At 33.4% G+C, this 13,879-nt stretch overlaps 5 protein-coding genes across 8 annotated transcripts in view; 1 reads left to right on the top strand and 4 right to left on the bottom strand.

The window, feature by feature from the left end:
• Nucleotides 1-13,879, top strand: part of rdgC (retinal degeneration C) — a 119,087-nt gene that overhangs the window by 15,833 nt on the left and 89,375 nt on the right. The window lies entirely within an intron of this gene.
• On the bottom strand, nucleotides 293-1,783 carry LOC118680062 (venom allergen-1). The gene is made up of 3 exons (XM_036358088.2): nucleotides 1,568-1,783; nucleotides 1,111-1,502; nucleotides 293-796 (listed from the first exon to the last, which is right to left on the bottom strand). Exons 1-3 carry the CDS (start codon nucleotides 1,703-1,705, stop codon nucleotides 457-459), a joined length of 870 nt encoding a protein of 289 aa, XP_036213981.2. The 5' UTR covers nucleotides 1,706-1,783; the 3' UTR covers nucleotides 293-456.
• On the bottom strand, nucleotides 2,813-4,697 carry LOC106618043 (venom allergen-1). Its single transcript, XM_036358089.2, has 3 exons — nucleotides 3,823-4,697; nucleotides 3,368-3,759; nucleotides 2,813-3,263 (listed from the first exon to the last, which is right to left on the bottom strand). The coding sequence occupies exons 1-3, from the start codon at nucleotides 3,958-3,960 to the stop codon at nucleotides 2,924-2,926; spliced, it is 870 nt and encodes a 289-aa protein (XP_036213982.2). The 5' UTR covers nucleotides 3,961-4,697; the 3' UTR covers nucleotides 2,813-2,923.
• LOC106625668 (venom allergen-1) lies at nucleotides 4,967-6,457 on the bottom strand. Its single transcript, XM_036358091.2, has 3 exons — nucleotides 6,208-6,457; nucleotides 5,750-6,141; nucleotides 4,967-5,602 (listed from the first exon to the last, which is right to left on the bottom strand). Exons 1-3 carry the CDS (start codon nucleotides 6,343-6,345, stop codon nucleotides 5,263-5,265), a joined length of 870 nt encoding a protein of 289 aa, XP_036213984.2. The 5' UTR covers nucleotides 6,346-6,457; the 3' UTR covers nucleotides 4,967-5,262.
• On the bottom strand, nucleotides 7,462-10,324 carry LOC106626472 (venom allergen-1). Of its 2 annotated transcripts, none has more exons than XM_070111265.1 (4): nucleotides 10,109-10,324; nucleotides 8,437-8,597; nucleotides 7,983-8,377; nucleotides 7,462-7,912 (listed from the first exon to the last, which is right to left on the bottom strand). In XM_070111265.1, the coding sequence occupies exons 2-4, from the start codon at nucleotides 8,557-8,559 to the stop codon at nucleotides 7,618-7,620; spliced, it is 813 nt and encodes a 270-aa protein (XP_069967366.1). In that variant the 5' UTR covers nucleotides 8,560-8,597; nucleotides 10,109-10,324; the 3' UTR covers nucleotides 7,462-7,617. The 2 variants fall into 2 exon arrangements, with proteins under 2 accessions (XP_069967366.1, XP_036213985.2); XM_036358092.2 differs by lacking the exon at nucleotides 10,109-10,324 and adding an exon at nucleotides 8,949-9,418.

Below are 13,879 nucleotides of genomic sequence, written 5' to 3'. Positions count from 1 at the left end.
AAAATGGAATCAGACCATAATTATTATTAGTATGGTAATTTTCAATACCTTGAACTCAGCGCCACCAAGCGGATCTGTATTTAGTAGGCTTTTTATCACACTAACGGTAAATTTCGCAGTTACAGTTGAAATTTCTAAATATTTGGATAAAAAAATATTGCATAAACATATTGCGAAGACACCTTAAATCTTTATGATCCAATTCCAATCTGTAAATATCTCGAATACAGCCATAAGTAGCTTGTTATATCGATATTAGTTGCTAAGTAAGCATAGTTGAAATCCACTTACGTATTCTGCGTCAAGTTCTACGATCACTTTATTTAAAATCCAATACATTTCCATGTTTATATATGCTTAACATATATGCAAGATTCGAATAAAAATATAAAGAACGATTGAAATTCTCCTACAACGCCTACATATTGTTTAGGGTTCTAATATATATTCGTATATTCAAATCACTAACTGCCAAAGACTTCCTTCGGGTGCATGGTAGTCTGTGACATTTTTATAATAGAAGCTAAAGTCCGAAAGCTTTCTATGCGCATGCACTACATCCGCGATCTTGTAGTCTTCCTGGGTACTGCATAGATTTTTGTACAGACTACTGGATCCCGACAGGCATCTCGAGGCTGGGCGACCAAATTTGTATAAACGCTTACCTGCTTGTACGTCATTCGTATAAAGACAAACTAATAGAAAATATTTTTTTGATTCCTTCACCCATTCCGATGCTGCACAACCAACTTGATTATTGCTATCCGTTATGGCACGACCGAAGAAGTCAACATGTCTGAAAAAAAAAAATTATAAAAATAGTTATAAATTACTCGGTTCGTGTCTTCGATACAAAAAAATCTTGATAATATGCGCCACTTTAAACTACTGATTAGACACGATCAAGAATCAATAATACGAATTGAAAAAACTTAGCCTCTTTGTTATATATGAAAGGGGGCGTACTATTTAGATTCGGGATGTATCTTAGAGAATTTTTTCGAAAGAAGTTTCGAACTCTTTAAACAAAATTACACTAAAAGTAATTGACTGAATAAAAGTCAAAGAAAGTGTCTAACATCCTTACTGTATTATATAACAAGTACCTACCCTGGTGTATTTTCTGGAAAGTTAGCTGCTATTTCCGCTGTACACTCCATCGATGTATCCAGCCAATTAACTACGCGTGAAGACACTAACTCCTCGAATGGAACTTCTGTTTTCTCGTACTTATAAATATTTGCACTACGTCCCGGATTGGGTAATGTTGGCGTAGTATAGCAGTTCGGATCGCTTATGAGACAGCGTCTTACACTATATTCAGCTAAGTCGGCCAATTCTTCGTCCCAAAATAATTCACCCATACGTGCAGCGGGCGGTAGCAATTCTTCTCTGCCGGTTGCCACAAATTCACGCCGTTCATTGTGCAGTTGTAATATTATATTTTGCATGGCATCTAATGATAAGATTTTAGTGTCTTTTGGGCAATTCGCAATTAGTTTCTTAAAAAGAAATTATAAGTCTTAATAAGTGAATTAAGAATATATTTTGCACATTTCCTTCTCACCTTATCGGGATTAGCGCAAATAGCATGCTTCATCTTGGGCTTCGCACAACCGAGTTTGCAATAATCGATGTCAGTTCTGGAAGCAGCTGCAGTTGCTATCAGTAGTATATTTAAAATTAGAAATTCCAACAAATTCATTTTAAAAATTTGTATATTTTATAATTTGTCAAGCGCTCGCTGGCTTAGTCAAATGTAAACTGCACTCAAGCTTGTTAAGCTCACTGCACTGTACTGTTGTGCATAAATCAAATCAAATTGTATGTTTCTTTATTGTTTTGTGTTTTACAACAAAAACGTATTAAATGTATTGAGTTACACTTCTTGCTAACTTTGAAGCAGCTGCGTTTACAGGGTGCTTTCAAGAATCACTAAATTCAAAGCAAAAACTACTAAATAAGTAAGAAATCCTTCAAAAACCAAGAAATTATTGTATATCTCGAATAAAACCTAATCGTTGAGTATACTAGATTTTTATGGAGTATGCAACTTCAGCGCCATCTATCGCTGCGCTCATAATTACGTCTAGATTTTGTTTTCTCATTCACATTACGGGTATTTGTGAGAACAAAATTATTGGAGTAAAAACAAAGTTAAGATGGAACTTTATAGTATAATTCTTATAGTCTTAAATATTTCGAATAGTTCACAAAAAAATACAAAATATAGTATGTGACGGAGTTGGCAAAAATCAGGGGTGAGATCTTTGCTCTATGCGGATTGATGATATTTTGAAATATTTATTTTCTATGCTTATATCTTAAGAGTAAACTGTTTACTTAGTATATGAGGGTATATCGTATTAAGTTCTAGATATTCTGGATAGAGTTTCACGACGGGTAAAAAGAAATATATACGCTTTATATGGCTTCGGCGACGTTATGGACCAATTTAGTTAAGTTAAAGTTTGCTGTCTACAAATTTGCTTTTTCTATTGCAATATCAAACAGATCAACGGATCCATATGCCATGAGTAGAATACGAAAAGTATAAGCACACTTTTTTATTAACGTTTTGGAGGCAGATTATTTCATATCAGAAGACAGCCTCAGCATTTATCGGACATGTTGGTAAGTTTAATGTCATGTCTGAAGAATAAATTACCAAATTATTTACGGTTTTCTGAAGAAAAAATATAATCTGAGAACACCCATTTCAAAATGAAGATCATTTTGAACTTCTGCTAACTTATGTAATGTAAACTTTGTTGTCTTAGGTGGGGTATCTTGAAGTAAGAAAGCCTTAAAGTGTCAGCAAAGTAGCTTACAGATATATTTTATGAAAATAAATACAAGTTCATGCATAAAATATATAATTCATTCTATATCCAATATATTACTTAATCTTTAAGCTTTCTTTTCACATCACTAACTGCCAAAGACTTCCTTCGGGTGCATTGTAATCTGTGCCATATTTGTGATTGGAATTAGTGCCCGAAACCCTTCTACGTTCGTGCATTGAATTAGCAACCTTGTAGTTTTCTTTGCTGCTGCATAAATTTGTAAACTGACTACTCGACCCCGATAAGCAGTTCGAAGCAGGTCGACCAACTTTATATAAACCTTTACCCGGTTGCACATCATTCGTGTAGAGACAAACTAATAGAAAATATTTATTTGATTCCTTCAACCATTCCGATGCTGCACAACCAACTTGATTATTACTATCCGTTATGGCACGACCGAAGAAGTCGACATGCCTGGAAACAAAAAAGTGTCATGCATATGTACGTAGATGAAAAATGCAATGGTCGCAGTTATATATATTATGTCTATCTACTTAGTAAATATAATAAGTACCTACCCTTGTGGATTCTCTGGAAATTTCGCAACCATTTCAGACGTACACGCCTTCGATGTTTCCAGCCATTCAACTACGCGTGACGGCACTAACTCCTCGAATGGCACTTCTGTTTTCTCGTACTTATAAATATTTGCACTACGTCCCGGATTGGGCAATGTTGGCGTAGTGTAGCATTGTGGATCACTTATAAGACAACGTCTTACACTATATGCAGCTAAGTCGGCCAATTCTTCGTCCCAAAATAATTCACCCATACGTGCAGCGGGTGGTAACGTTTCATCTTTGCCGCTTGCCACAAATTCACGCCGTTCATTGTGCAATTTTAATATGACAGATTGTATATCATTTAATGACATGATTTTAGTATCAGGTGGACAATTCTCAATAAGTGTCTTAAAAGAAGCAATAATAATTTGTTAGTGAATTTAAACCATTTGGATGCGCTTCATACTCACCTTATCATGATTAGCGCAAACAGCATGCTCCGTGTTAGAATTGGCACAACCGAGTTTGCAATAATCGGTGTGAGTTTTTGAAGCAGTTTCAGATGCGATTATTAGTAAAGCTAAGATAACATTGCTTAAAGTATTCATTATAAGATTTTTTATTCCGCAAGCTTACTAATAATGTTTATATACTTTACTCAAAAGAAGCACTTTGTGCAGCGTCCGTTGGCTCAGCAAAATTTAAACTGAACTCACTCAAGCTTTAAAGATTACTTGGGTTGTGTATAAGCGAAAGAATATTTTAATTAAAATATGTTTCTTTATTATTTTGTATTAAATGTCTTGATTTCTACTTAGCGACATACCTTTAAGCAGCTGCGTTTGCAGGGTTAGGGTGCACGTCACACTATGCTGAATTCTTAATCAGATTTTTTGTTTGTATGATAAATTATTATTATAATAAAATGAAGCACCAGCCCTACTGAGTCATAAGCAAATAGCCATTTTTTAGACTGATGAACTCACATATTGCCGGCACCAGCCATTTCTGAAGAATCGTCAAGTGAACTAAATATTTGAACATGTTACACTTCAGCGTCATCAATCGTTGTGTTCATATTTGTGTAAAGATGAAAAGCGTGGTTGAATGGGAATCGTTCGAGGAAATGCTGCTTTTTCATTCATATTGCGAGTCGTTGTACACAAAATTCTATAAATTTTTTTTTACTCAATCTCCTTTCATCTTCCACGCGTTCGCATATCAATTAATATACGCATATTCTAGGCTAACGGAAGCAGCACTATTTGTCATAAAGCTCTACTTTGAGTTTCTTAAAATTTTCTTGTATGGTATTATCAATAAATAAATGGAAGTTAAAAGTGTGGTCCGATTGCGTTTAGATAGATAGTCACTAGTCCTAAAACGGCACTCTCAGTTCGTTGTATCCAAACCATCAATGAAATATAATATTTTTCAGTGCTCTCAATGCAGCTAAAACAGTTTTCTTATAATTTGCCAGAACGTCATCGCTTTTGGTCTTCTAGTAGCTTCTAACCCTTCCTATTTGTATATAGCTTAAAATATATGTGCGCTTTCTGCTTAAGAAACTATCAAACTGAGAGTGCCGATATCAAAATGAAGATAATTTTAATCTTCTCTTGTTTGAGGCATTCGCTGTGTTGCCTTACGCAGTATATATTGAAGTTAGAAAGTATTACAGTTGTTACATATGTTCATAAGTACATTGATTTTTTGGAATAGCAACTCTGGCGTAATAACTTTTGTATTTTCTGTGCTTGAGTTTGATAAGTTTCGATTCTTAAGTGTCAGATAATTAACTTAGCCCTCCCCAATAAAGGCTTAGCGATATTTTTTGTTAAAGTAGTCGAGACATACTACATATGTATATAAAAATAAAGTATATAATTCAATTGTGTTCTGGTTTCTTTTCAAAGTACTAACTGCCAAAGGCTGCCCTCGGGTGCATTGTAATCTTCTTCATTTTTGTAACTCGGATTAAAGACTGAAAGTCCTCTACGTTCGTTCCTTGCATCAGTGATATTGTAGTTTTCCATGATGCTGCATAAATTTGTGTACTGGCTACTGTATCCAGTTAAGCACCTCGAGCCAGGTCGACCAAATTTATATAAACGCTTGCCCGGTCGCACATCATTCGTGTAGAGACAAACTAATAGAAAATATTTATTTGATTCCTTCACCCATTCCGATGCGGCGCAGCCGACTTGATTATTGCTATCCGCAATGGCACGACCGAAGAAGTCAACATGTCTGAAAAGAAAGAAGTATTTGTATATCCTAGCATAAAACAAGTAAGGATCTGAATTATAGTATATATTAAAGGCTCAAGTGAGGAGTGAAAGCACCGTTTATGTTAACAGATATACTAATTTATTATATATAATAATAAGTACTCACCCTTGTGGGTTCTCTGGAAAGTTCGCTGCAATTTCCACTGTACACTCTCTCGATGTTTCCAGCCATTCAACTACGCGTGACGGCACTAACTCCTCGAATGGCACTTCTGTTTTCTCGTACTTATAAATATTTGCACTACGTCCCGGATTGGGCAATGTTGGCGTAGTGTAGCATTGTGGATCACTTATAAGACAACGTCTTACACTATATTCAGCTAAGTCGGCCAATTCGTCATCCCAAAATAATTCACCCATACGTGCAGCGGGTGGTAACGTTTCATCTCTGCCGCTTGCCACAAATTCACGCCGTTCATTGTGCAATTTTAATATGACGGCTTGTATATCGTCTAATGGCATAATCTTTGTACCAGTTGGACAATTCTCGATTAGTTTCTTAAAAGATATACCATATTATTATTATTAATATAATCATAAGTACATACTGCATTTATATTTCACCTGCTTTCTATTAGCGCAAACAGCATGCCTCTTTTTGGGGTTCTCACAACCAAGTATGCAATAATTAGAGACGTTATTAGGAATAGCTTCAGATCCCATCATTAGTATAGTTAAAATAAGAATTGCTAAGATATTCATTTCAATAAGTTTTATTCTCCGCAAATTTTGTAAAAAAAATAAATTATTGTATATGATTTTGAATGAAGCAAGGAGTACCAGTATTGCAGAAAATGTAATCTTTGTAACGTTTGTTGGCTCAGCCAAATTTAAACTAAACTCACTTAAGCTTTTAAGATTCCTTCAGTTGTGTATAAATGAAATAATATTTTAATTAAAATGTGTTTCTTTATTATTTTTTTTATATTTACAAAAGCAATTTTAAATTCCTTGAATTCCGGTAACGTTACATACACTTAAACAGCTGCAGTTAGAGGGACCATTGTATATATATACATAAGTCATATTTAGAATTTGAAACAAATAGTTATGTGGTTGTGGTGAAATTTCTGTGAAACTAGACTTGAGTATAAGCGCTATTAAGTCACTTTTAATTTGCGGAAATCGTTTCTTGTAGAAATTCTCTCTAACTCAAGTGATATATTTCAAATATAAGCTAAATCGTGGATTATATTTGACTTTTTAACATAGCTCGCTTTTAGCGCCACCTATTGTTTAAAATTTACACCGCGTTGATTCAATCTAAGCGTAGTCTTCGGCAGCTTTTTGCTCCATACTTCTTGCTCATATATCTGTACTCATATATGCGGCATGATTAATTCTAATAAGAGTTATTTGGAATGAAAGAGATATAAAACAATATCCTTTGCTACGATACTGCTATTCCTGGCACCTGATCCTTTCTTGCCTCTCTACAAAATTTGAAGATATTTGAAAGATCAATAGATAGGTGTTGCGATTAATAGAATTGATCGTGTTCCATAAAAAATTACTGGCTCAAGGGCGTGTTGAATTTTTTTATTTTTTTCATTGATTTTTGTTTTTTATGTATCTACTCAAGCCACAATAGTAGTTGAATCAGCTCAATATTATTCATCGAGTGGTCCAAAAACTTCACAAGAAATAGGTTGCAATTTTCCCCAACTAATATAACCGAGTACGAAATTTAAGAAAGCAGATATATTCAAACCAATACTCGTATTCCAGAAGTAATTAAAAGAAATTAATGATATTTATTACCAAAATCGAATCGAGAATCGAACAAACAACTCTGGCATAAATCAAATAAAAATCAAATAAAGAACAGTTATACTACTATAATGTATTATTCATGTAATTTTTTGTTTTCAACTGGTTCACTTTCACAGCACAGCTTAAACTTAGCAAACAGAGAAGTGGCGTAACGAACATGACTATTGAATCTTGTTTTATTTATCCATTATGAATAGATCTCTATCTACTATATAAAGGCACTTTTGCATTAGATTTTATAAACTGCGGTAGGCCTTCAGCGTAATCATAATCCTCATTAATACTGCATAGATTTCTATATAAAATGCTTCTTTTTGATAGACATTTACTGGCTGTTGGGCCCACAGAATATAGTGGTAAATTGTTTTTCAAATCGCTTGCATAGAGGCAAACCAATATTAGCGTTTCAGTGGCATCTTTACTCTTCCATTGCGACATGGAGCAACCAAGGCGATTATTTGCCGCTTCAATAATGTGTGCGACATTTAAAACTTTTCTATAAAATTAAAGAAAAATTAGATACAATTTGAAGTCTATAAAAAAACCAATGGTTTTGTGTTACTCACTCCGCATGCGGTGGAAATATATCCTTGAATGTGTTTGCCATTTCATTGATTTCCTTAAACCATTCGCCAATTTTCAACTTCACATTAGTTGGATTGACTTCACTTTTGTTATTGAATTGAAATATTTTGGCAACTCGTCCCGGATTCGGCAGTAAGCTAGTGCGATAGCAATACGGATCGCTAAGTCTGCAACGTTTGCTACTAAAAACCGATAAAAACCCCAATTGGCGATCCCAGAAGACTTCGCCCATTTTATTCGCCTTCGGCAGATTACCTATGCCTCCACCAGCAATTGTATTACGCAATTGGTTATGCTTGTTTAGTAAGAATTTCTTATAGCCATGCATATTCATGTTGAGTATTCTAGTCGTTGGTGGACAATCTCCGTTTAATCTCTGAAATAATAATATTTTTTTTTTAATCTCAATAATTTGTGAGCACAGCAAGCACTTACTCCATTCGGGTTCATACAAGCGCCATGTTGCGCTCCAAATTTTAAACATTTTAGTGTGCAAAATAAGTTTACGGCCGACGCAAACGCAAATATTCCCAAGACAATGAAGCATAGACGAAACATGGTTTTAATTTAAAGAAGATACTCGTAGCTCATGTAAACTGGAAATCAAAAATTTTTGTATTTTATTGACATAAGATTTAGGAATTTTTAATTTTAGAGTAATTTTGTTTCTTATATAGTTTCAATATCACGCTTGAGAAACGTACGAAAAAAATTGTGCTATGTACTATGTACATATATAAGCGTGTGTCTTGCCTTTTCATTTTTCAACTAAATAGTTTGGGAAAATTACAGTGTGTCCGTTGTATAGATCGATCTTGAATATACGAGTATGGTTGCCCTACTATTGAGTTGATAGGAAAAATGTAATGCTCTTGCTCGGTGTTTCCAATTTTTTTTAGGCTAGGTAGGTCTATTGCTTTATTTTTGCTTTGAAAGCCGTTACTTACTTTCTGTTTACCCCAGTCCGCTAGTTGTTGACTTAAGCTTTCCGGTTCAATTATAATCTTTCTATCGATAAATACCGGTATTGATAAAATTATGAGCCGTTGTGAACATTATATTTTATTAAGAAGTCCGTATATTTGGCTTCTATTATTCTACTTTTGATAATTTGCTAAGGAATGAAGTATGGCTTATGACTTGGTTCCTAACAAACGGTTCCTGCATTAGTTCCATATGTCACTTTTAAATACATATTTCTGTTCAAGTTATATTTGTTTTGTTAGTTCCTGATTTGATATAAATCTGGCTCGTTTGAGGTGCTTCGCCTTAATATAGATGATTATTTTATCATGTATCGATAGTATATTACAAAAAACTAAAAGTCGCCACGGCTTATACCAAAGCTCGCACCTTTTTACTCTCCAACATATGGATCGTTCGACTGCAGTCTTCAATTATTGCAGCTCAACATAAATCTGATGGCAATTTATTTAATATGTGCTTATATATATGCATTTTTTATCGGTTATATATATGTATATTGCTTATAAAATATTATTATTTCAAACGAAAGTATTATTCTCTGGTATATTAAATCGTTCTAACAAGAAACCATATGCAAAGATATATATTTATTAAAAAAAAAAAAAAAATATTACTCCAACAGCTGGTAGTCTTCGCTTTCCAATTTGATTTTCCAGAATGGCGCCGTACAGCTGGTTTTAAAAAAAATGCTCATGCAATAAGCACAAAGAATGTCTTAACTAATATTCAAGAAATGTAAATAATACGAGTTGGAATGTACATATACATATGCTGTTTTGTAAATATATTTATATCACTGACTGTAATTTCTGCGATTTATGTCAAAGAATGCCTATGGAACATATGTATGTATGTGTATACACACTGTTGTACTTTCGCTTGTACTTGTTGCTCTTCGAATATCTGATTCAGAGTGTAAATAATTCCATATAGAAATCGTTTGCGCTAGTTTGTAGCCTTGGCCAGGTTTTAGCTTCGAATTTTTATTATAGTGAAGCTTCTGTAAGCAAAAAATCCAGCTTTGCACATTTTACTATTTTAAATATTTGCAAGTACACCAAACCATAATTTATATCTTTGTATGATATTAACGATGTCAGACACGTTTGAGAACATTTACCTATTCGAGTTGGAGACACGCTTTACAAGTTTAGAGGAATCTACTTTACGCACAAATATCGGCTTAAGATAACCTTCTGTATAACATTTAATAATTAAGCTATTTCAACGAATTTCTTTTCACTTTTTTGTAACAAAAATATTGCATTTGTACACACTTCTTACTTACAAATAACACACATTAAAAGAAACTTGTTAGCTAGGCGTCCGCTTAGTATTAACTCGCGGCCGTTTGCATTGCAAATAGCAGAGCTAGCAATTATTGATGTCTTTGGTTGGACAGAGTTGCCATTAGGAGCAAAATGAGAGGGATTTGTTCTACTAAGGAAAAACACTCTGTTTCATGGCTCTAATAACTTTTTTTATATTTATTTGAATGTTTCTGAAGTTATTTTTCAATTCAGAAGCGAGCATATCTAATTGTGCTTTCAGATAATAGCTCTTAGTTTCCCTGTGTTCTAAGTTCTCGCCGTTCTATATGAAATCTCTAAACTACATATGCTTATAAATGATAAACTACAGCTACAATAACATCAAGTTGGATACGAAGCAATATTAAGTTGTTCTACTGCTATAAATGTTCTTCGAAATTTTTTTGAGGTTATAAAAAGCATAGTAGACTCTAGATTTAATATAATATAACAACATGTTTTTTAACACTGTTAGAAAATTACTGTACTGTGTTGTAAGTTGCTAAAACCGATAGGTCAGACATGTTTTCCGTTTTCCTTATGCACCAGAAAAGGTGGTTTCTCGTTTTCCTGTCTCGGATTCATTGAGTATAATTCTTCGACTTTGGTTACGTTTTATGTTAATATCATAATCATAAACTCATACATATACATATATTATATCGAGAGAGACTGGCAAACTTTTTATTATGTTGATATGTTATACATGCCTCTGAAGTACGAGAAAAAAGTTCTAGCTGTACTCATTGCTTACTTTGTCTGAAGCAATCGCTAAAGTTAGACGTGTTTTTATGATCTTGGCGATTTTCGTTTGTTAAAAGCTCACACTTCGTTGCTTGTTCGTAAATACATAGTTCCGTGAGACTTTTTCCTATTTTCATAAATAAAGAGAACCTTAAAAGGCGGTCGTTTTACAAGATAGATGAAAAACGCTGAAAGAGCTTTAGGCTGTTCCAAAAATGGAGTTGTAGTAGTGTTTCGACAATTAGAAGTAGAAGCTGACATAAGTGCATAATATCTAATGGAGACTATTTTGAAGGCGACAACATTAATCTAGACGAAGCAGTAAATATATTTTTCAAAAATCGAAAATTCCCGTTATGTTTTGCACACACCTCATTTTTATGCATATATAAAAATATTATCATACACGTGTGTCTCTCAGTCACGATATTTATGATAAAAACATAATCCTTAGAAGTTGAAACTATCAACGTTAAAGGAATAATATTTGTAAACGAGTGGAAAATTTGTAGCGACGTTAAAAACAAAGGAGAGCAAATGAGTTAGAAGCTCAAAAGTTTGAGTTTAATGTGGCGTGTGTGTGCTGCTGTGTTGCGAGGAAGTTGAGTTGATTAAAAGTTAGCTGCTGAGCTGGGAATTTCTAGTGCTTATGAGTTATGTGTATACAAACATATGGTTTGGATTAAAGTTAAATATTTAAAATAGTGATTAAATAAATTAGTGCTATAATTAAGTATTAGATTAAATTTTTAATATTTCCAAGTAGTTTTAAAGTACGTTTAGACGTACATTGAGGCTAGGTTTATACGTTATAGTGCCTAGTGAATTTCATTCTTATGTACAAAAAATATTATTTTTTTGTTTGTCACTTTATTACCTTAAGTTGTGATTATACAAGTTTTCATTGTGTTAACTAAACTTAACTTAAAGTAGAAACTCAAAACTATTATTCGAAAGTTTCACCTATTCAAATGTGCTCTCTTTCCATAGAAATGTATACTAATGACTCTGCTGCAGTAAAATCAACAACTTATACTGTTCTGTACCTTCTTAATTTAGTAGCAAACTTATCAGCTGACAGATATGTTTTTATCTGGTGATAACGTACAAAACGCCAACTGTCAAATTCTGTTCAGAAATATATCAGTTAAATGCTAGTTTGAAAAAATTGACAAATGAATTACAGTTTTTATAACTAGTTAAATTTCAGAGTGGATTTTTTATTTCCTATAGTATTTCCGCTTCACTGCAGCGTATTTATTGTATTTCATCAATGTTCCTTACACTTGAATAAGCAATTATAGTTAAAACCATAAATATCTACATACGTAGAAGCATACATAAAGCGTCTACCAACAAGAACGACATGCTGTTAAAATGAAATAAAACACTCTAATTTGGTCAAACTGGGTTCTGTTCTTTATTTTATGATGCAGATAATTTTGTGCCATATATGATTTGAACAAAATGTTGACCAAATGGCCACCACGGCTCCGTATGCATATCTCCAGCCGTTTGCATAAATTTTTGATTACCGCGCGCTGCATGTTGTCTTCGAGCTGCTCGAGTGTTGCTCTCTGAATTTAATATACCCGCAGAGAAAATAATATTTTGATTTTACCCACAATTTTTTTTGTTGATGAAATCGTTAAGCCAGAAATAGGCCTCACTTAAGAAGTTGAATTTTTAATGAAAATCGAATTGATTCGGATTGGCTCCAACACTAGTCTGAACAACAGCGATATTTCCTTCACTACCGGCTTTTCTTTGACGGGAAGATGACACACTATCTTGGATTTTATAATCAATTTTTAATGGGCGCCACGAGCGGTCAAAATTACTTCATCCCTATTGGTAGACGATGTATGTATATTCATAGCTATAGTCCTTTAAAAATAACTATTTTCATATGCGTAAATCGCAATTCTTTACAAACAATTTAAAAAAGGAGATTAAGCATACTAGCTACACATAATATATTAATTATATAATATTTTTAGTTCATAAGTGTAGTTTTCACTGGTAGGTAACTGGTAGGTAACTGTAACTCCACAAGCACAACTTTTCGCAGCGTAAATATGTTTAAGAGAACTAAGCTTTCTACTGCTGCAATATTCACTCACGTAAAATAAAATTGATCGTTCTTATGCGGCGTATTTGTAAGCTTTTATTTTTGTTGGAAAATATTTTTCCAGAAAAGTAAAACCAGTTTGCGGTTTGTATATAAATTGTTTGCGAAAAAATTAGTAACTCGCCACATTTATACCGAATTCGATTACCAATACAAATGTCTGCAGATACATGCCCTATAATCATTTTCTTCTTTTGAAAATGGAAAATTTAGATTTTAGTTTTTAAAGATTTCCAAGCTCTTTATTTTGGTATTACACTTATAATGCTTGAAATTAGGTATTTGTGGGCAAAAGCATGATCTAGACAGCTTTAATTAATTTTTGACGTAAAATCGTTTTGTGGTAGAAGAAACATGTTCACTTCATTTTATTAAGTATCACACATTATTGCCAATATATGCGATAAAAAATCAACCGGATGTTCGAAAATAATAATATGGGTATATGTGGGTTAGGGAAAGATCTGAACTGTTTGCATTTGCCGTTAGCATTAAACTAAAGCTCACTCAAAAGCATGTTTTTAACGCAATTTTACTAAGATAACTCACAATTTGACCGATATGTTATATTCGCCGTGAAGAACACTAGCATTTTGAAAGTCGAACCCACTCTATAGCAACATGTTGCTAGAGCATAGAGCGGACATAATTTGCTATAGCATACTACAGTTGGAGATGTACCATATTTTTACTAACCCATATATAT

This window comes from Bactrocera oleae, chromosome 6, assembly GCF_042242935.1.
Source record: "Bactrocera oleae isolate idBacOlea1 chromosome 6, idBacOlea1, whole genome shotgun sequence".
Classification (NCBI taxonomy): Eukaryota; Metazoa; Arthropoda; class Insecta; order Diptera; family Tephritidae; genus Bactrocera; species Bactrocera oleae.
The sequence above is the reverse complement of the archived record's forward strand: the minus strand, read 5'-3'. Positions and strand labels throughout refer to the sequence as shown.